At 34.4% G+C, this 22,238-nt stretch overlaps 1 protein-coding gene across 1 annotated transcript; it reads left to right on the top strand.

The window, feature by feature from the left end:
* The first annotated feature begins 8,656 nt into the window (after positions 1-8,656).
* LOC140822398 (transcription factor UNE12-like) lies at positions 8,657-11,604 on the top strand. Its single transcript, XM_073183159.1, has 6 exons — positions 8,657-9,249; positions 9,410-9,529; positions 9,924-9,989; positions 10,467-10,532; positions 10,744-10,821; positions 10,898-11,604. The coding sequence occupies exons 1-6, from the start codon at positions 8,875-8,877 to the stop codon at positions 11,126-11,128; spliced, it is 936 nt and encodes a 311-aa protein (XP_073039260.1). The 5' UTR covers positions 8,657-8,874; the 3' UTR covers positions 11,129-11,604.
* The last annotated feature ends 10,634 nt before the right edge of the window (positions 11,605-22,238 follow it).

The raw sequence follows: 22,238 nt of genomic DNA, 5'->3' as shown, positions 1-22,238 counted from the left end.
GGGAGTCGACATTGAGAAATTTTTGGGTTAGAAATGCAATTTTAAGATTTTGAGGACCGAATTGAATAGTAAGATTTAAGTTTGAGGTGGATAATGGAATCTAAGCTTTGCAATGATTAAGTCAAGAAAAATTTCGGGGACAAAATTCTAATTAAGTGGGGTGGGGGAGATTTATAACGTCTGAAAAACCAACCTACGTATAAACCACATGCATACAAAATTATTTTAGTTGCTTAATTGTTTTATTTAATTTATTTTAAATGCTTATTTGATATTTATTAAATGATTAAAAAATGATTCCATGATTAAATAATAGTATTACATAATTATATGAAATTAAGGATTTTACCCAAATATTCGATAATAGGCAGGGGAAAGGAGACCGGGGACGACCAAGACAAGAATATTTATTTTTCATTAAATATTTCCAAGGCTTCCTAATATGATTAAAAGTGACTTAATTTTCCTAAAAATGTTGGAGTTTGAATTATTTTACGAGTCGAGCTCGATTTTTCCTGAGAAGCCGGTTTTGGGCAAACAATGAGTTTTAAAAAATAAAAAATATTATTTTTGGAAAAATTTTATATTTAATTAAATAAGTGTTATTGAGCTCAATTTAATTATTTAAAGAATGCCCAATTGTCCTTAAGCTTGCAAGCCCAAAACCAACACCTATTAACATGTGATTAAATTATAAATCAAGACTCTTAGGCCTTCTAACCTATAATTCACTCCTCCATCAGCCGAAAAACACCTCTCACACACACCGCAAATTTTCGAAATTAAGGGAAGGAGAAAAGGCTACGAGTCTTTGTCGTTCGGTCGTCCAAACGTCGCACTCTCGCCAACAATCGTCTATTCGAGTGTTATAAACGCAAAGGCACATTTTATAAACTCTTCTAAACATCATACAGATCATATTATGCATGCTTTAATTGTTTATGTATGAAAAATATAGGTGTTTGATATCTTTTATAGTAAAACATTTATTTTCAAAATACGATGATTTCAAGCTTGTTTTAAAAACGTTTTTGAATTCAATGAATACGCTGCCAACACATGATAAAATATGAATGAAATATGGAGAAAACATGATAAAAAATGTAGAAAAAAAAAGCTGGAACAACCGTGGGAAAGATAGAACGAACCGTGGGGTTTTTGTTGTGGATTGTTGAGGTTCAAGGGCTTGATAGTTTACATAGGTGCAAGGGGGCTCGGCTAGGGCTGGCTAGGGCTCGAGGAGGGTCAGGGGAGAGGGCCTGGTAGAGTCCTAGTGGGCTGGGACTCGGGCAGCAGGGCTAGGGAAGAGTCCTCACTGCATAGGACTCTTCTCGAGGGTGATTTCTGGTATGGCCAACAGTTTCAGAGGGTGGCTCAATTTGGGGTTGGGCTAGGTGGTCCATCAAGTTCCTAGGGTGATGGGCAAGGGTTGGGCCAGGGGCTGGAGCGGCTGGGCTCGATGCTGGCTCGAGCAAAACGAGAGAACCGTGAGAGAGCAAGGCGCGCAGGCTGCTGCTTTCTTCTGGTGGCTCGCGTGGGGGTTAAATGGCTTGGGCTGGTCTGGATTGGGTCTGTACGTGGTCAGGAATGGTTAGAGTCAGGTGGGCTCAGTGGTGGCTAGGGATGTAAATGAACCAAACTGTTCGCGAGCTTTTCGGATCTCGGCTCGTTAAAAAGCTCGTTCGGGCTCGTTCGTTAAGCTTATCGAGCCAAGCCCGAGCCTTATTTTGGGCTCGACAATTTTGTAGAGCCGAGCTTGAGATTAATGATGTTAGGCTTGTTAGCTCGTGAACATGTTCGATAATAGGTTCGTGAGCTCAACATGGAGCTCGGCTCGTTTAAGTGGTTCACGAGCTCGGGCTCGATCTCGGCTCGTTTAGGTAGATCATGAGCTCGAATTTGAGATAATTAATGAGTTATAATATTAAAATAATTATGTATGATAAATAATAAATTAAAAATTATATTAAAAATGTGAATGTTATGGCAATAATGACATATTCCCGTAACCTCATTCTCATTTATTCCAAATCCCAAACCCTATTCGGCTATTCCCGTAACCTCACATATTCCCCCCGAATCCGCGCCTCCCGACCTCCGCCCGCCTTCGCCAGGGTCTCCGGTCGTAGCCCAGGTCCGGTCGACCATTATCGAAGCAGAAATCGGTAGATTTGAGCGTGTATAGGTAGCGAGACCCCTTTCCCGTCCACCTCTAAACCGCGTACGATTTCCGACGATTCTCCGTTCTTCCGCCGACGCCGAGGGCTGAAAATCCTTGTACCATCTGGGTCGACTTTGATTGAGGCGTGAATCGAGAGTTTGGAGATCGTATAGGTCGCGAACCCTAGCTCTGATTCTGGTTTGGTTTCATCTCCAAATACAGTGGGCAAAACAATTAGAGACAAATGTTCAAAAGTTTCAACCTCTCAGGTGTGTTTGAATATTGCTGCTACGGAAATGAATTTAGTCTACTTAAGAAACTCATATTTGTTGGATTGTTAATGCAATGATATAAATATCTGTTAATGCAATGATATAAATTAATTCTAGTGTATGCACTCTCACTCTGTAGAAATTAATTCTAGCGTATGTAGAAACAAAAGTTCAAAAGTTTCAATCTGTTATTGCTGCTACGGCAATGAATCTAGCGTATGCACTCTCACTCCTAATTAATTCTACATATGATTATACGTATATAATCTTATTATTTAATAATATTATGGTTTGAAATTAATTATACTTTAAAGTAAATATATAAAAAAAATAAAATATTTTAATATAATAAACTGAATATCAGACATCAAAGGCAACCGACTAGATATCTAATGTCGCCGCATAGAAGAAACCTTAGCATTGTGAGGTCCAAAAATACAAGGTCACGTACGTGATACATTATATAGTATCATATTATAATATGATATGGTCCAAAATTATATAGGCCCACGTAATTCATTATATTTATATATATATAATATTCATTTATTCAAAATTCTAAAGTATATCTTACAGAAATTACCATGTTATAACACTAGTAGAAAAATCGGATTTTACTTCGGTAGGCTTTACTTCGGCAATAATAAATTACGAAGTAATACATTACCAATAACTTCAGTAATAATACGAGCGAAGTAAAATAATATATTTTACTTCGGATGTTTAAAAACACGGGCTTAACTATATTTTTTTATTATATTTTACTTCAACATATCAATGTTGACGAAGTAAAAAAATAAGAAAAATAAGTTCATGCTGGAGTAATAAGATGAACCGCACAGATTAACAAATGAACTAAACTATACTGAACATTTAGCGACAGTTTGTCGCTAACAAACCGTCGCTGATTTAATCAGCGACGGTTTTTCAAACAATCTGTCGCTAATAGCGACGGTTTTTTCGCGCATATGCGCTCACACTTCAGCGCATATGCGCGAGTGCCTCTGTTCTCGCATCGTAGCTACTGGCCTCCTCGCGTATATGCGCGCGACAGAGCGCGCATATGCGCGAGGTCTTCTGAGCAGAAACGAGCTTGTTTAACGAGCCGAACCCGAGCCAAGCTCATTAAACAAGATAAACGAGCCATTAACGAGCCGAGCTCGAGCCGAGCCCGAGCTTCATAACTTCCAAACGAGCCGAGCCCGAGCTTCAAACCAAAGGCTCGTAACGAGCCCGAGCCGAGCCCGAGCCGAGCAAATAGTTAAACGAGCCAAACCTGAGCCTGATACTGTTCGGCTCGGCTCGGCTCATTTACATTCTTAGTGGTGGCTCGGTTGGAAGTCCTAGTGGGGTAGGAGACTTGGGCGTGAGTATCACCATGTGCGCAGGTTTGGGGTCAGGTACCGGGCAAGTTTGAGCAATCTAGGGCTAGGTTCTTTGGGCTATGCTTGGTCAGTAGATGGGTTGGCTCGGATTTGGCTCGAGATGGCTCGACCATGAGTCGAGTAAATTGGGAGATGGCTCAGTGTGTTCGAATATGGGTCAATTTCGAGATTATAAAGACTAAAATTAGAAGCATGGGTCCACGGGTATGGTTCATGGCTCACAAGGGTAGAATATGTAATAAAAATTTTATGCTTAAAATTTGGGAAGAACATAATGAGTTTTGAATTTATTCTAGATTTAATCACCTCACGAAACGTTAATTAAAGAATTAATTGAAACGCCTAGATTTAAGCGGAATAAAATTATGAAAAATTATATTTAAGCCTAATTAATTATTTGGAATAAACTCATGTCATTAAAAGTAAGAAAAAGATAAAATCAAGAAATTATACGACTAGGGGTAAAATGGTAATTTTACACTTGGAAAATACGTAAACACTTGGCAGCGTTCCGAAGGATCATAATGCATGCTAAATGATATTTTATGGTTTATTATGATTATTTTGATGATAATATGTTATTTTATGATTTATTTTAAAGCTGTGCAAATTATACTGCTTAAAAATACTATTTTTGGAAATTTGTGTTATTTTATGATTTTTTAAAAAGAAAAGGAAAAAAAAATTTGAAGGATGTGAATTGACTGTGACATATGATATATGATAAGTGAGGGATCCGTTCATGAGGAGACGGTGAACTTAGAATTTTGTGGGGATGACGCGAGGGCCAAGACCCCAGAAGAAGCCCATATACGGGCCAAGTAGGAATCGAGGTACTTATCCTGGAGGTCTTGGGTTCAAGTGTTGGGGAAGGCGAAAGAAACCACTTTCCAGGGAGTGGGATATTCTATGAGTGGCGGTGCATGGGCATGGGCCGAGGCCCATGCTGGACCATCCTAACGACCCATGACCAGTAGTGGTGCGTGAGTATGGGCCGAGGCCTTTGTTGGTTCAGCCTAATGGCCCATGATCGTTACAATATATGATCTATGCTTAAAGTTATTTTTAAATGATATATTTATGCTTAAATGATTTTAAATGGTTTATTATTGTTCAAAAGCTATTTTAATTAAAAGTATAATTTTTAAATGCATGTGATTGTAAATATATTATTTGCTATTCATGTTTAGAATGTGTTGTCAATAGAATCACTACGTTTTTATGATGCATGATTTGCTGATTTTATAGGAGACGCTGACGATTGAGTGGATCGAGTTCAGCATTACACTCCCGAAGGATCTTTATGTTTCCGCACTAGATTGTTAGATATAAAAATTAAAAGATTTATGTTAATAATTTTATTAGATATATTTGTATGCTTTAATTTTATTTTAGTTGATCTTTTTAAAGGTCAATTTAGGATGTTTGGTTAGTTGATGATTTAGGGATTTTATTTTATGCACTTGAGATATTAGTTGTTAATTTATTATGATTGTTAGAAATGATAAGTTATTTAATTAGTATTTTCGAGTTTATGATTTTAAAAAAAAAAATCGAGGTCGTTTCAATGAATGTTTTTGGGACTTGTAGATTTTTTAAGAAAATACTGATAGTTCGCGGTTACTAGTTGAGTTAATTTTCGAGAGATTTATATAAGGAATAGCTAATCGAAAGTTATGATGATCGTTAGAATTATAAAAACGTTTAATTTGAGATTTTAAATATTTATGGAAATATAAGATTTGTATGAGAATTGATTTTGGGTTTAATAATGATAACATTATTGAACTTTATGTTACAAGACATCCATAAAATGGAATATTTAGGAACGCCAATAACTTGTGGGTAGTTGTAGGATTTTCGAAATTAAGGACAAATTTGGATAATTTTCGAGGAAATGATGAATTGATTTTGCAATTTTTAAGAAATTTGGGGACTAGTTTAGCAGTAAGTGAGAATCAAATGGTTTAAATTTTAGAAATTTTTAATGATTTAGGTTTGAAATGAAATTTAGATCCTTGCAATATCTGGGTTATGAAGTAATAAAGAATGATAATTTATGCTTTTATTTGATATCAAGTAGATAGAAATAAGCATGTTGAAGATCACGTTATATGCAATTTTCATGTCATACATCCGTACTTGATGTGTGTAATTTAATATTTGTAAGGTGACTATTGATGGATCTAGTTAAGGATAAATGTGACAAAAATGGCTTTGATTCCATGCTAATATACTAGATGAACCAGATTGTTACTATCTTTAAATTAGATATTTATGGTTGATACACATTCAGGATTATATATAATATAATTGATAGATTGTTATAACTTTTATTTTCTAGAATGAGCTTACATTGTGAATAACAATTATATTATATAGTATACTATATAATATGTAATTTAATCATTTGTAGAGACATTACACTATTTAACTAGGATTTATGATATTCTAATTGAATTGGTAAATGAAAGAATGTCATTTATGGGTGTTTTGAAAATACATATTTAATGGACATGTTGAAGATTTGTAGTCTCCAAACCAAATCTATTAATAAACAAACAAATCATTCATTTTATTTCTTAATCAAGATAAGATTAATGATATTCTACAAATGGTTAAAAGTAAGAAAATGTGAATGATCCAATAAAGAACTAAATAAATTCGGTTGTGTAAGATTTCGTCTACATAAAATCTCTATCATGGATTACGCGGTATGTTCTCCATTCTAATTTGCTTATCAAGTATTAGATTTTAATTCCTGTAAATATAGTTACCTATTTACACTTTAATAAATATAGTTACCTATTTACACTTTAATAAGCATAACTTCATTTTTTGACTATTTATTGTAATTGATCTAAGATAAAAACTTGTGTGAGACGATCTCACGGGTCGTATTTGTGATACATATACCTTATCTGGGTCATTCATGAAAATTTATTACTTTTTATGCTTAGGCATAGTTTGGTACATGGGATAAGGGAGGGATTGATAAATAATCCTCCTTATCCCATGTTTGATACATTTTTAAAAAGCTCATGATAATATCACGAGCCCTTGATAAATAATTTTTCAGAAGGATAAATTATCCCTTCTATTAGGTGTGATAATTTTAGTCTAATGATAAATACAATGCAAATGACTTAATTACCCTCAAATTATAAATGAGTTTTATAAATCTATGCTAGTAGGTAAATTAAAATCAAATAAATATTTTATTTATTTTTATATATTATATAATATGATAATTATATAAATGAATTCAAGATAATTATATAAATAATTTTTATAAATCTCTATAAAATTATTAGTATCACTCGATTAACCTTAAAAAACTTGACTCACAAAATCAAGAGCTCAATTATCATATTATATAATATATAAAATTAGGTAAAAATAAATAAATCTTGCAAGCACTATCGACGCATGAACATATAAAAAAAATATGAACTCATGCAACAACTTTGAAATTATAAAATTTATTATGATAAGATTAATTTTGTCATTACAATCTAATATATAAATTTAATCACTCTTATTAAAATCATACCAAACATTAAATATAATATCATACCTCTTATTTATCCTTAACTTATCCTTATATTATATATAACATGTTTATCCTATCATGTGTACCAAACTATGCCTAAGAGTATTATTTTTTATTGTAAATGTAAGTAGGGTTGACCCGTCTCACAAATTTGGATCCGTGATACGGTCTCACATAAGACCTACTCTTGATCTAATCCATTCCTTTCCTTTCCTTTTTTTTTTATTAATAAAGCTCACAATAAAAGATATAAAGTATAAAATAATAAAAATTACAAAAAGCTACGTGAAAAAAATATATCGAATAATTTAACATTTATTAACCCTAATTTTTTAGCATAATTTTCCATTATCTTAAAACTATTATTTATGATGGTATCATTGCGCAAACAAGAAGTATGCTACGAACATTCCAAATTCATATTCCATATAGGTTAAACTATTTATTAAACAACTTCAAAATTCTTGGTGAAAAATATCTTGGTTTCGTGAAACAAGTCCATCCTTTTTTGACTATTTCTTGTATTAATAAATAGCAAAAATTTGTGTGAGACGGTCTCACGGGTCGTATTTGTGATACGAATCTCTTATTTGGGTTATCCATGAAAAAGTATTATTTTTTATGCTAAGAGTATTACTTTGTATTGTGAATATGAGTATGGTTGATCCGTCTCACAAATTAGGATCCGTGAAACGATCTCACATGAGACACACTCTTAATAAATACAGATAATTCTTATTTCCTACGTTCCACATATATACGTTTATTTGGTTTTTCAAAAAGATTAAAAATATTATTAGACAAATCAGTTACACAAATAAATTTCTACTCTTTTGTTTACACACAGATTAAGATAAATTTTGAGAAAAAAAAAGTTTTACTAAATAAATTATCATTTATCTTTATTTAATTAGTTTTTATATGATAAAAAACATGTTGAAAATTAAAATTATATTAAATTGAATAAAAATATATCAGTACAAAAAGTAAAAATAATAATAATACTAAATAACTAAATTTAGATGTTGCATTATGTATTTCGGACTAATTAAAAAAGAAATTTAAATTTTATATTTGAGTTTTATATATGATAAAAAAACATTTTGAAATTTAAAATTTTATTAAATGAATAAAAGTATATCAGTACAAAAAGTAAAATAATAATAATATTAAATAACTAAATTTAGATGTTGGATTATGTATTTTGTACGAATTAAAAAAGAAATTTAAATTTTATATTTGAGAGAAAAAAAATTTAATAATAAGAGTATAAAAGCTGGAACGGGAAAGATTCATTCATCGTCCTTGATCTTCTTTCTTCTTGGCTCTCCATAACTGCGTGGAAAGTAAGAAACTGAGGTTTCCGTCTAAGATACGTATATGTATATGCACAGCCATACGCGCATTTAATGGTGCTCGCTCCTCCAAAATCCTTAATAGTGGGCCTGCAATTGTGTATTTTTGCTTCCCAGATCATTCAGAAATCTTGTACAAGTACTCGCCATGGCCAACCATTCAGGAGAAACGCCATCCGATGACTTTCTTGAGCAAATCCTGGGATTTCCAAGCTACGCTACCGGAGCCGAATCCAATTTGGCGGGAAACGATGCTGGCAACATTGGGGCTGCTTCCTCAGCTACGATGATGTTACAGCTGGGCTCTGGAGATGTTTCTGCTCACCTGGGTGGATTGGGGTTGGGAGTTGGAATTGGAGGACCTTACGGAGGGCTTGGTCATGCTGGCGGCGGTGGGTTTCCGTTAGGGTTGAGCTTGGAGCATGGGAAGGGAGGGTTTATGAAAATGGACGATCCATCGGGGAGTGGGAAAAGGTTCCGAGACGACGTTTTAAATTCCGGCGCTTCTTCTTCTGTTAAATCGGCAAGTGTCGTTTAGTTTTATATGAAATTTGGGGTCGTTTTTCAGATTATATTCGTTTCTGATTGAGTTAATTTGGACGGGACACTAGTATTGATCCTGATTCACTCTTGCTTGATTATGGGTTTTGATTATTTGGTACAATTTTGATTTTTATTTACAGGGTTATCATGGACAGCAAATGCTCAATACAGGTCCACAAGGGCCGCAGCCACCGGCAGCTCGCCCACGAGTTCGGGCTAGACGAGGTCAAGCTACAGATCCACACAGCATAGCTGAAAGGGTATCATTTCTCGTTTCGTAGAAAACATCTTACGAGATTTTTTTTCCTATCATACTAGTGCCTAATAGTTGGCGTTGAGAGTCTTCAATTCTTGAATATGATCTTGAAAATATTTTAAGGATGACTGGATGCTGTTTTCTGATGGGGGATAAATAATTTTGTAAACGATGATTTGTTATATGTCGTCCTTGTATACAAGTCTTTTGACAATCGTTATTATTCAAAATTAATTATGCTTTTAGAGAGAAAAAAAATAAAGATGCTTTCGAGATGATCATGTTGAATGAAATCGGCACTTGTCACTAAATGGCATAATGTTATGATGATGATGCGAATGAGTCACTTTTATCCATATAATACCGAGATGTTTGATGCTTTTTTTTATACTTTACAGTTGCGCCGAGAAAGAATAGCTGAAAAGATAAGAGCGTTGCAAGAGTTGGTTCCTAGTGTCAACAAGGTTGGTTTTCTCTTACAAATGATGGTGGTCAATTGTACGTTAGATCTCTGCTTATGAAATCAAATCTTGAACTTGCATTTGTGTTTTGCCCAATCATGAACTTTAGTACGTGAAAGAACTCTTTATTTGATGAGGAGGCAAGGTATATAAATGTGTTTGAAGTTCCCTGTCATGAGATCTCATGCGACTCATTCCCGGTTACATTCTTTGAAAGCAGCACGAAATTTCAGATATTTGAGTGTCAGTAGGTATTAATCTTTGCTCCCACGGTCCCATCCCCCATAAAATCGTCATCAATCTTTGATACTTCTTTAGGATTTGCTCTGTCCTATTTATTCTAGGGAAGATTTTTTTACTTCCGTTGGAGTTTTTTTCATTCCGTTGAATATTCGTAAATATGGAAATTGGTTTTCTTATGGTTTGCTGTTCATTCTCCCAAATTCTTGCTGCTTGTTCAAATCAAAGATTTTTGTGCAGACTGATAGAGCAGCTATGCTTGATGAAATTGTGGATTATGTGAAGTTTTTGAGGCTCCAAGTGAAGGTAGATATATAATCCTTGCCTTTCATTCTGTTAGGTTCAAACATCCATTTCAGGTTTATTTGCTTTCATCTTGTTGAATATCGCATGTATTGTTTGGGTGGGTTTTCTTTTGCAGAACACGGTCTGTATCTACTTAAAATCCGCTTGTTAATAATTTTAGCATCACTTGATATTCTAGCCGCTCTCCTAATTTCAATCTTTCATTTTCCAGGTGTTGAGCATGAGTAGACTGGGAGGAGCTGGTGCGGTGGCACCACTTGTGACTGACATTCCAATAACATCAGTAGAGGTATACCAGAAGAAAACGATCAACTTCATCCTCTGCCTTCAACGTGATTTTATTCGTCTTTCTGTGTACTTTGCAGGAAGAAGTCATTAACAATGGACGAGCTCAGCCAGCATGGGAGAAGTGGTCAAATGATGGTACAGAACGACAAGTTGCTGAGCTCATGGAAGAAAACATCGGTGCTGCAATGCAGTTCCTTCAATCCAAGGCACTCTGCATCATGCCCATCTCGCTTGCTTCGGCTATCTACAACACACAACCTCCTGACACGGCCACATTCATCAAGCCCCAATCAAACCCCCCTTCATAATACTCCAAAACCAAATCTATGCGCATCCAAAGGTTAAATTAAGCTGTGAAAGCCGGTTAAGCTCTAGCAGGGAACAGTTCACTTCCTCTTAAAGATTTCGCCCTCCATCCCAAACTTTTCGAGCTTTATTTTCCCCTGTTCTGTGCACCTTAGCCTCTGCCGCTGAGATCATGCAACACCTCATTTTGCACTATCTTTTAGTTGAAATCTAAGTCAGACGTTTTTTCTTGCTTTTTGTAAAGGCGATCTTATATTCAACAGTATATAGAAAATAATGGAAAAGTACGCCGCATGTCCACTCTAGACTCGAATAGAGAAGGAAATGTCAAACTTAACTTCGTATGTCGTGCTTTTTTCTCAGTGGTGGTGAGTGATGAAAGCCCTTTTGTAGTGGAGTTGGGGACCCTATAAAGGAATGCATATATTTTAAGTGTTATTTTTCAGTGGATAGCAAAACTTTTTTGTGCGGAAAGTTAGATTTTGCTGTCCAAAAACTATCAAATGTGGACTTGGGTTCTGTGGTTTGATTTACAAAGCAAGCTGACGAATTTGGCTATTTGTTCTTCATATAATTATTATTGATTTGCTGAATTATTGTGGAAATTGTTATGAAAAAGTAAAAATTTAAGATAAAAAATAAAAATCTCAAACTCTCAAAATTTATCAAACTACACATTTTATAATATTTTTCTTTCTACTCAATTAAATTTTTTCACAATGGTGAGGCTATTTATAGAATATCTTTACAAATAATCCAAAAATAAAATACATCATTACGTACATCATCACACACTAATTTTTAATATTTACAACTCTTATTTTCAACATTCAAATATTCAATACACACATTTTAAATATTATTTTTCAACACTCCCCTTGTGATGATGATTATAATGATTGTATTCATTACGTGTTTTTATACTGCCTCGTTAAAAACCTTACTAGGAAAAACTCATTGGGATGAAAACTATAGTAAGGGAAAAAGAGTGCAGTCACGTAAACTCCTCCTCATGTTGACATGAACAATTCTTCAAAATTTCGTAGATTGCTTATCCCAATATTATATATGTGCTTTCTGAATATTGTTGTAGGAAGTGTCTTTGTGAAGAGATCTGATGAGTTTTCACTTGATTGAATGTGACGAACATCAATACATTTATTCTTCTCAAGCTCCTTGGTGAATGCAAAGAACTTAAGAGGAATATATTTAGTTATGTCGCTTTTTATGTGTAGAGGCCCGAAATTCCTATTTGAAAATTTGCGGAAGAATAATTTAAAATTTTCTCTTTAAATAAATAAAAAGTCTCATTCATAAAATATACTGATAAAAAGATTCAATGTTTAAAGTAGCAGCGGAAGTAAATAATGTTTTCAAAATAACAACTTAAAATAATTCAACAAAATAAAACTGAGTTTGGAATAAAAATAGTAAGTGCTGAAAATGAGATCCTCGGGTTCCTACTACTGCCGACCTAAGATGGCTCATTGGTCCTCGCCCTCGGCCCCGACATCATCAGTACCTAAAACAATCAAGTCTAGTGAGTATAAAAACTCAGCATGCATATATCATAGATAACAAGTAAATATATCATAAAATTTCATGCCATGTAAAGATTTCATATCGTAAAGCGTAACGTGAAAATCAAGTCATGAATAATTATAAATACGTGCATAACTGAAAAATCGTAAGTGAAATGTTTGCTCGATAGAGCCCTGTCATAAAATAGCATATCATAAATTTTCTGTTGAGAATATGTTCAACGCAAGTGGCCCATAACATGAACTGAATCGTCTGATCAGACTAAACCACATTATACTGGGCGGTAGAGATCATCACAACCCTTGGACTGGATACCCGTACCCATACATGAACATGAACCAGTCAGTAGCCACCGGATGAAGTAATAATCTCATAAGCTGCAATCCCATGAGTGTGAAGTGGCCACAAGACATACTGCATATATATCAAAAATAAACTTTTATATTTTATGCACATAATATAATTAAATTCCTGAGTTATTTTACCAATTAGGTTGGATCGTTCCCAGGCTCGCTGCGACCTAATTCTAACATGAAAAACATGCAAATAACTTGACTTGACAATGCAAATAACTTAACTTGACCAACACTTCAAAATCGAACTAAAAACGAGACTATTACGCCCAACAAACTTAATATTTAACCATGACTCCGTACCAACCCGAACCAACATCGAACCATCATTTAGTCATGATTAAAATACACCTAAAATGATGAAAAATATATATCAAGGGCTGTAATACACGAAAATGGTGCATGGAGGCCAAAATCATGAAACGCTCTTTCGAGAGTCACTTTGGCACATTGCACCATAATTTCTCGTACGACTTCTAAACTTAACCAAATCACGAACGGCCAAAAACCTGACCTTCATAACTCAATAAGTTACTGTCCAGTCCAAGGCCATAGGCTAAAAGCCAACCAAGAACTCGTACGTGACCTCTGAACCGGACTTACAGCTGTTGTAAAAAAAATACAGCAGCAGCTGTTGCATTTCTTTGCTTCGTTTTCGAGACTATCAGCCATTGGGGCTTGAACCACCGACCAGAGCCTCTTACCAATATCCTAAGGTATGGCTTGAACCATGGCTAAGGGCCCTAGGCCAACAACAATCCAAGCAACACCCGAAACAACTCACAAGCTCCACCCGAGAACGCATATGGCACGCGTGGGGTGTTTCAATTGTTTGGTGTCATGTATCATTCCAGTGGTCATGTAATCGACCATGGCATGATCTAGACATCATGAGGTATTGTATGAACCATGGCTAAGGGCTAAAAATCCAACCAAGATCCACACCATCCAAGAAGCCGAAGCTTCACACACACAAACGAAATGCAGAAAAATTGAAACTGAAGGGACTTGCGTTTTTGCTGTCCAACCGGCTTGGGACGTGGCTCAAGCCACTTAAGGCCGACTTGACCACGTCCTATGCTTGCTAGGGAAGGGTCCTAGCCATGGCTACCGGCCCTTTGCCAGCCATGGCTCGAGCACTAACCCAAGCAAGCCATTGACAGCAATTGAGTCTCGACTATGGCACTTCTTTCTTGCTTAATGATTTGGAGCATATGACTCACGGTTTTTGGGCTTGAACCCTTAATCAAAATTGACCCTAACATACCCTAGTACATGACCATAAGCAGCCTCGAGCCCCTGGAAATCGATCCAACCTTGAAACCATCAAAACAAATACCAGCGTGAAGCATGAAGGGAAGCAGAAAATCTGTGCAGAATTTTGTGAAGTGTTGTTGTCAAAATTTCGGTTTTTACCTTTAAATCATGTACATGTGATGTTTAAAAATCAGTATATGACTTGATTGAAGAGAAAGGAAAAACATATACATGCCTTAGATTTGTTTGAAATGAAAAAAAAAATCGATTACGACGACACGGCGCGGAGGAGACGGAGTTGTTTTGCTTCTTGCTTTTCTCTCTTATTTTCTCTCAAGCCTCACACGATTTTTCTCTCAAGTTTACTCTGAAATTTCGAGAATTATGGGGAGGGAAATGGCTAGGGAATGAAGGGAAGTTTACTAAATAAAAAGGGAGATTTGAGGGGAAAGGTGAATCTTGCTATCCTAGTGGTTTGATAGATAAAGAATGAAGAGTGATTTGATTTGATTTAAATGGATGGTCGATTTTTATCATTCAAAAACAAGGTAGGAAATTGCTTACTTACTAATTATTGAAGATTAAATGGTGAGGGATTATCTACCAAGAAAAGGGGTAAGAAAGGGAATCAAAGTTGGTGAGTCGTCATCTATTTCAAATCTTTCATGAGGGTGGCCGATTTTCTTGCTTTTAAAATGGGGTAAAATATTGCTTAATTATTGAATTTTAAATCTTTAAAGTTTTATCTACCCATTAGGTATTTTAGTGAATTAATAAATTAGTTTAGGATGGTAATTGTCTTGCATGCATGACTAATTTTTTAAATTAAATTACTAACATGTTAAGTTGAAATTCCTTAATTAAAATAAGCCTAGATTAACTTATCTCATTTGGTCACATATTTTAATTTAGACTTTTTAATTGAATTATTGGACAAAAAGAATTTATTTACTACTTATGTCAAGTTAATTAAATAATTCCTTAAAGATTCTTTTACATTAAAATAACTTATTCTTCAACTTAAATAAATTCTAGGAATATTTTCTTAATATTAAATTTTATCTCAATACTCCAACTCCAGTCTGGCCTCACTTATTTAACTGAAAAGATAACAACTAAACTACTGCATAAAATAATTAAATTTAAAGAAAAGAATTTAAATTCTCATGCATAAAATTATTTTAATTTAAATAATATTAATTATGCATGGCTTATACGTAGTCTGATTTACGGGTTCTACATTATGTATCCTTCTTTCATTTGAGCAACACATGCAACATTATCTTCATATAGTATCACAGGCTTCTCGTCGAATGATAATCCACATTAGATTTGGATATGTTGGGTCATTGATTTTAACCACACACATTCACGACTTGCTTCATGTAGTGCAATAATCTCGGCATGATTTGATGAAGTTGTTACGAGTGTTTGTTTCTGTGAATGCCAAGAAATTGCAGTGCCTCCACGAGTAAATACATATCCAGTTTGGGAATGTGCCTTGTGTGGATAATATAAGTATCCAGTATCGGCATAACCAATTATACTTGGATTAACATCTTTTGAATACAAAAGTCCCAAGTCTGTCGTTCCTCGTAGATAACGGAATATATGTTTAATTCCGTTCCAGTGTCTCTTTGTTGGATATGTGCTAAATCTTGCCAACAAATTTACGGCAAAAGATATATCAGGCCTTGTACAATTTGTAAGATATATAAGGGCACCGATAGCACTTAAATATGGTACTTCTGGACCAAGAATATCTTCATCATCTTCACATGGACGGAATGGACCATTTTCTATGTTTAATGATCTAACAACCATTGGAGTACTTAAAGAATTTGATTTATCCATATTAAAACGTTTAAAGATCTTTTCTGTATAATTTGTCTGGTGAACAAAAATTCCACATTCTTTTTGTTCAATTTGTAAACCCAGACAATATTTGGTTTTTACAAGATCCTTCATTTCAAATTCTTCCTTCAAGTATGACACAACTTTTTGAATTTCCTTATTCGTTCCAATGATGTTTAAATCATCAACATATATAGCAATAATTACGCACCGGATGTTGTTTTCTTAATGAAAACACAAGGGCATATTGAATTATTTACATATCCCTTTTTCATCAAGTGATCATTTAGTCGATTATACCACATTCGATTAGATTTCTTTAACCCATATAATGACCTTTGTAATTTCACAGAATAACATTCTCTGGGTTTTGAACTTTGTGCTTCAGGCATCTTAAATCTTTAAGGGATTTTCATATATATGTTACTATCAAGTGATCCATATAAGTAAGCTGTAACAACATCCATAAGACGCATTTCTAAATTTTCAGATACCGTCAAGCTAATCAAATACCGAAACGTAATTGCATCCATCACGGGAGAATATGTTTCTTCATAATCAGTTCCAGGCCTTTGAGAAAAACCTTGTGCAACAAGTCGAGCTTTATATCTTAATATTTCATTTTTCTCATTTCGCTTTCGAATAAAAACCCATTTGTATCCAACAGGTTTTACACCTTCAGGTGTAAGGACTATATGTCCAAAAATATTACGTTTATTTAACGAATCCAATTCAACCTCGAGGGCTTCTTTCCATTTTATCCAATCCTGCCGATTTTTACATTCACCAAAATATTTTGGTTCATGATCTTCATTATCATTTATGATGTCGATTGCCACATTATAAGAAAATATATCATCAATTTCTTCTATATCATCAGTTGTGTTTCTGACAGAACATTTTCATCATAATGTGTTTCTTCAGGAACATCATTCTCTATTTTGTGATTATCATGTGTTTCTTCAGGAACATCATTTTATCTTTTGTGAACACCTTCAGGTGTAAGGACTATATGTCCAAAAACATTACGTTTATTTAACGAATCCAATTCAACCTCGAGGGCTTCTTTCCATTTTATCCAATCCTGCCGATTTTTACATTCACCAAAATATTTTGGTTCATGATCTTCATTATCATTTATGATGTCGATTGCCACATTATAAGAAAATATATCATCAATTTCTTCTATATCATCAGTTTGTGTTTCTGACAGAACAGTTTCATCATAATGTGTTTCTTCAGGAATATCATTCTCTATTTTGTGATTATCATTTGTTTATTCAGGAACATCATTTTATCTTTTGTGATCATTGTGTTTATCTATGAATTTTTTTTTTCGAGGATTTTTATCCTTGGAACCGACTGGCCTTCACGCTTCAGGCGTTTAATGACATCATGAGTATCTTCAATTTGTTTCTTCGGAATTTCAATTCGAGCAGGGGCATTTGCAGCATATATATATATATATATATATATATATATATATATATATATATATATATATGATTTATTACCCCTTTTGTGTCTGCAAATGCATCTTGTATTTTATTTGCTATTCTTTGCAAGTGTACAATTTGATGTCCATCTTTTTCACATTGTTTTGTTCTTGGATCCAGAAGTAACAATGATGATACATACCATGTAAATTAATTTTCGGTATGTTTCTGTTCTCCCCCTAACATTGGGAAGATTTCCTCATTAAAATGACAATCAGAAAAACGTGCTGTGAACACGTCGCCTGTCTGAGGTTCAAGATATCGAATGATTGATGGACTATCATAACCGATATAAATTCCAAACTTTCTTTGAGGTCCCATTTTCTTTTGTTGCAGTGGTGCAATAGGCACATACACCATACATCCAAAAATTCTCATATGAGAAATGTCTGGTTCTTTACCAAATTCAAGCTGCAATGGAGATTATTTATGATATGCACTTGGTCTGATGCGAATTAATGAAGCAGCATGTAAAATTGCATGTCCCCATATAGAAATAGGGAGCTTTGTTTTCATAATCATTGGTCTAACAATCATTTGCAGACGTTTAATGAATGATTCAGCCAATCCATTCTGTGTATGTACACGAGCAACAGGATGTTCAACAATGATTCCCATAGACATACAATAATCATTGAAAGTCTGGGAAGTAAATTTACCAGCATTATCAAGTCTAATTTTCTTGATTGTATAATCGGGAAATTGATTCCTCAATTTTATTATTTGAGTAAGTAATCTTGCAAATGCAACATTTCGAGTTGACAATAAAAATACATGTGACCATCTGCTGGAGGCATCAATCAATACCATAAAGTATCTGAATGGTCCATATGGTGGATGGATTGGTCCACAAATATCACCCTGAATACGTTCAAGAAACATTTGTGATTCAGTTTGGATTTTGGCTGGTGATGGTCTTATAATAAGTTTTCCAAGAGAACATGTTTTACATTGAAACTTATTATTCTGAAAGATCTTCTGGTCTTTCAACGGATGACCATGTGTATTTTCTATAATTCTTCGCATCATTTTTGAACCAGGATGTACTAATCGATCATGCCAATTGATCATTATTGAAGAATTATCAACTACCATGTTTGATTCAATTGGACTTATATATGTATAATGCAATCCAGTAGGTAGCACTGGTAGTTTTTCAACTACATATTTCTTTCCTGATTTGTATGTGGTAAGACACATATATTTCTCATTCCCTTCATTCATTGTTTGAGTATCATACCCATGGGAATATATATCATTAAAACTCAACAAATTTCTTTTCGATTGTGGTGAATACAAAGCATCATTGATCAAAAATTTTGTACCATTAGGTAACAAAAATTGTGCTTTACCACATTCTTAAATCAAGTCTACATGACATGATATTGTATTCACCATTGTTTTTGTTGGTTTTAGTTCCAAGAAATATCTTTTATCTCGAAGAATAGTGTGCGTGGTATCACTATCAGGTATACAAACTTCCATGGGATTAGTTCCTTGTTTAGCTTTGTTAATGGTATTTTCAATATTTGAACTTCAAAAATATGCAATGAAAAAACATTACTGACCATACATATGTAAACATAACACATATCATAATTGTACAACAAAATATTATTATATGAATACATGAAAAATAAATTATTGTACATTTATATTCTACCACTATATTGTTCATTTTCAGAGAAATCATTGAGAAAATCTGCAGCATCAATATTTTTCATTTTTATCCCATCAACATATTGATCATTTCCAGAGAAATCATTTAGAAAATCAGCAGCGTCAAAATGAGTTGAATCACTCAAACGGTCACTGCGTTCAGTGAACTTGGTCTCTTTTTCTTTCCCCTTTATAGATTCTTTATAGAGTTTGCAAAGGTGCTCAGAGGCTTGACAAATACGAGAACAATGTCCTGGAGTGCCGCGTCTAAAACAAGAACTTTCAAATCTTTTTGAGTGATTTTCATTTACACTCATATTCTCATGATGCCTTCTCGGTGGGTGGTTCGTGATGCCCTTTTGAGATGAGTTATAATAATAACTATCTCGATTGTTTTCAAAACCACGGCCGCGACCACGACCTCGACCACGACTACTTCCACGTCCACGTCCACGTCCACGTCCACGACCACGACCACGACCTCGACCTCGACCAAAACCTTGTCTCTGGATTTGATTTTGGTTTCCAGGTTTAAATTCATTTTTACTCACATCATTTACTTCTGGAAATGCTGTTGATCCAGTGCGTCGGGACTGATGATTTCTCATTAATAGCTTGTTGTTCTTTTCCGCCACAAGAAGACAGGCGATAAGTTCAGAATATCTCGCAAATCCACACACTCTATATTGTTGCTGTAAAGCTATATTTGATGCGTGAAACGTGGAAAATGTTTTTTCAAGCATTTCTGATTCCATAACCTCATGTCCAAAAAATTTTAATTGCGAGATTATTCGATACATCGCCGAATTGTAATCATTAACTTTCTTGAAATCTGGGAATCTTAACATATTCCATTCATCACGGGCGGTCGGAAGTATAACTTCCCTTATATGTTCGAATCTTTCTTTAATCCTTTCCACAGAGCCATGAGATCTTTTTCGATTAGATATTCACATTTTAAACCTTCATCGAGATGTCGACGCAAAATATTTTAGCTTTTGCTTTTTCTTGTGATGAAGATATATGTAATGCCCGGAAATTTAATCCTAGTAATCTATAATTATTGATATATAATGTGATATGATTATGAGAGGATTAATCGGGACACGAAAAGGAGACTACATGTGAAATTCAGAAAATTCGGACAGAAACTATGGCGCCCGAGCGGTAAAGATTTACCGCCCGAGCGCCAGGGGATAAGAATTTGGGTTCCGGACAGAAGGCTTCGCGCCCGAGCGGTAAAGATTGACCGCTCGAGCGCGAGTCATGCAAAACGAAATTGCGACACTTGTGTGTTTGCATGTACGGGTATGTATATATATATATATATATATATATATATATATATATATATATAAATAAGCATGCAAAATTCTTCAGAATATTGAGAGGAAATCGAGGAGAAGCTTCAGAAAGTTTCTAAGAAAAATCCTTACGCCTTTTTATTTCAATCCGTCCGTAAGATTTTGAATCTGAGTACAGTACCGAGTTCCTATCAACGTAAGCTACAACTTGACGTAAGTTTTGCTACGTTTTGATATGCTTTGAAATTATGATGTTGTTAGAATTGAAGAGAATTCATATATGATGTTCTTGTCATGTTAGACATCATAGAATCGAAGTCAGAGTAAGAAACGGATTGATTACGTAATTGTTATTATTTTTGGAATCGATTTGACTGAAAACTCATATCAGATATGTATGGTTATTGAGATTATGACTGGGATCGACATTAATTATGAGTTCTGGTATTATATCGGTGATGTTAAGATTGACGGGGTTACTGAAATTGTATTGTCATACCGTCGAAACATCAATGAATTGATATTGATCAGACTCAGTATTGATTGTGATTATATCGTGATATTGTCGATATGATTCGATATTAATCAGAACAGGCTTTGAACTGAGCTGTATATTGACATAGTCTATTCGATATTGTGAATTCAGATTGACATGGACAGACGTGAAATGGAGTCTTCGTCTTCGTCAGACCATGAAGACAAAGGTATAAGTCAATGTGGTATTGGGAGATGGACTTGAGTCGGTTTAGACTTGGGTTTCCCTAAATCACATACTTTACTTTATTGCATTGATATTTGCATTGATTGATTGATATACTTGTGTTCTTGAGTTATAGATTACAGGTATTAGAAGAGTAATCTTATGACAGAAGTGCCGTTAGTGGTGGGATCACCACGGGCACATTGCACGATGTCATAGGATGGTGTATTGTCGGTTGTGCCAAAGACTGTCACTGGATGTTTGGCTATCGATGTGGATAGGATGGTGGCTTTTTCTATTACTGTTAATCAGTATTGTATCGATGTGGATAGATTAGTAGCTCTTCTATTACTGTTAATCGATGTCATATCGATGTGGATAGAATTAGAGTTGCTTCTATTACTGTTAATCGGTACTATATTGATGTGGATAGAATAATAGCTTCCTCTATTACTGGTAATCGATACAGTATCGATGTGAATAGAACTGGAGTCTTTTCTATTACTGTTGATCGATACCATATCGGCGTGGATAGAACTGGAGTCTTTTCTATTACTGCTAGTCGATATACGCATGCCAACTTTTGGAATCGGGATCCCTAGACTAGGATTGAGTCTAGTCTGAATTTTTGTAGCTATGAGTATTATTGACAGTGTGCTATTGATTATGTTTCAGATTTGTTACATATTGTTGATACCTGATTACATGTTTTATATTTGTTTATATGATTGCATGTTTCATTGATTTATACTGGGAGTTATTCTGTCACACCCTTACTCTATACTTAGCATAATCACTATAATCAAAATAGGGTTTGAATGATATAACTATAGTATAAAGAAACTCAAACAAGGGAACATCCATTTGAGGGTTTATAAAAATTTTGGCATGATGTCCCTACATTTTGTTTAAACTAAAAACTCAAGCAATACTATATAAACAACAAC

The sequence above is a fragment of the Primulina eburnea genome, unplaced genomic scaffold (genome assembly GCF_022965805.1).
Source record: "Primulina eburnea isolate SZY01 unplaced genomic scaffold, ASM2296580v1 ctg811_ERROPOS3073944+, whole genome shotgun sequence".
Classification (NCBI taxonomy): domain Eukaryota; kingdom Viridiplantae; phylum Streptophyta; class Magnoliopsida; order Lamiales; family Gesneriaceae; genus Primulina; species Primulina eburnea.
The sequence above is the reverse complement of the archived record's forward strand: the minus strand, read 5'-3'. Positions and strand labels throughout refer to the sequence as shown.

Coding starts and splice junctions, on each gene's coding strand:
- LOC140822398 (XM_073183159.1), top strand. CDS start 8,875: ATGGCCAACCATTCAGGAGAAACGCCATCCGATGACTTTCTTGAGCAA. Junction 9,530..9,923: donor CACACAGCATAGCTGAAAGG/GTATCATTTCTC, acceptor TATACTTTACAG/TTGCGCCGAGAAAGAATAGC. Junction 10,822..10,897: donor TTCCAATAACATCAGTAGAG/GTATACCAGAAG, acceptor TGTACTTTGCAG/GAAGAAGTCATTAACAATGG.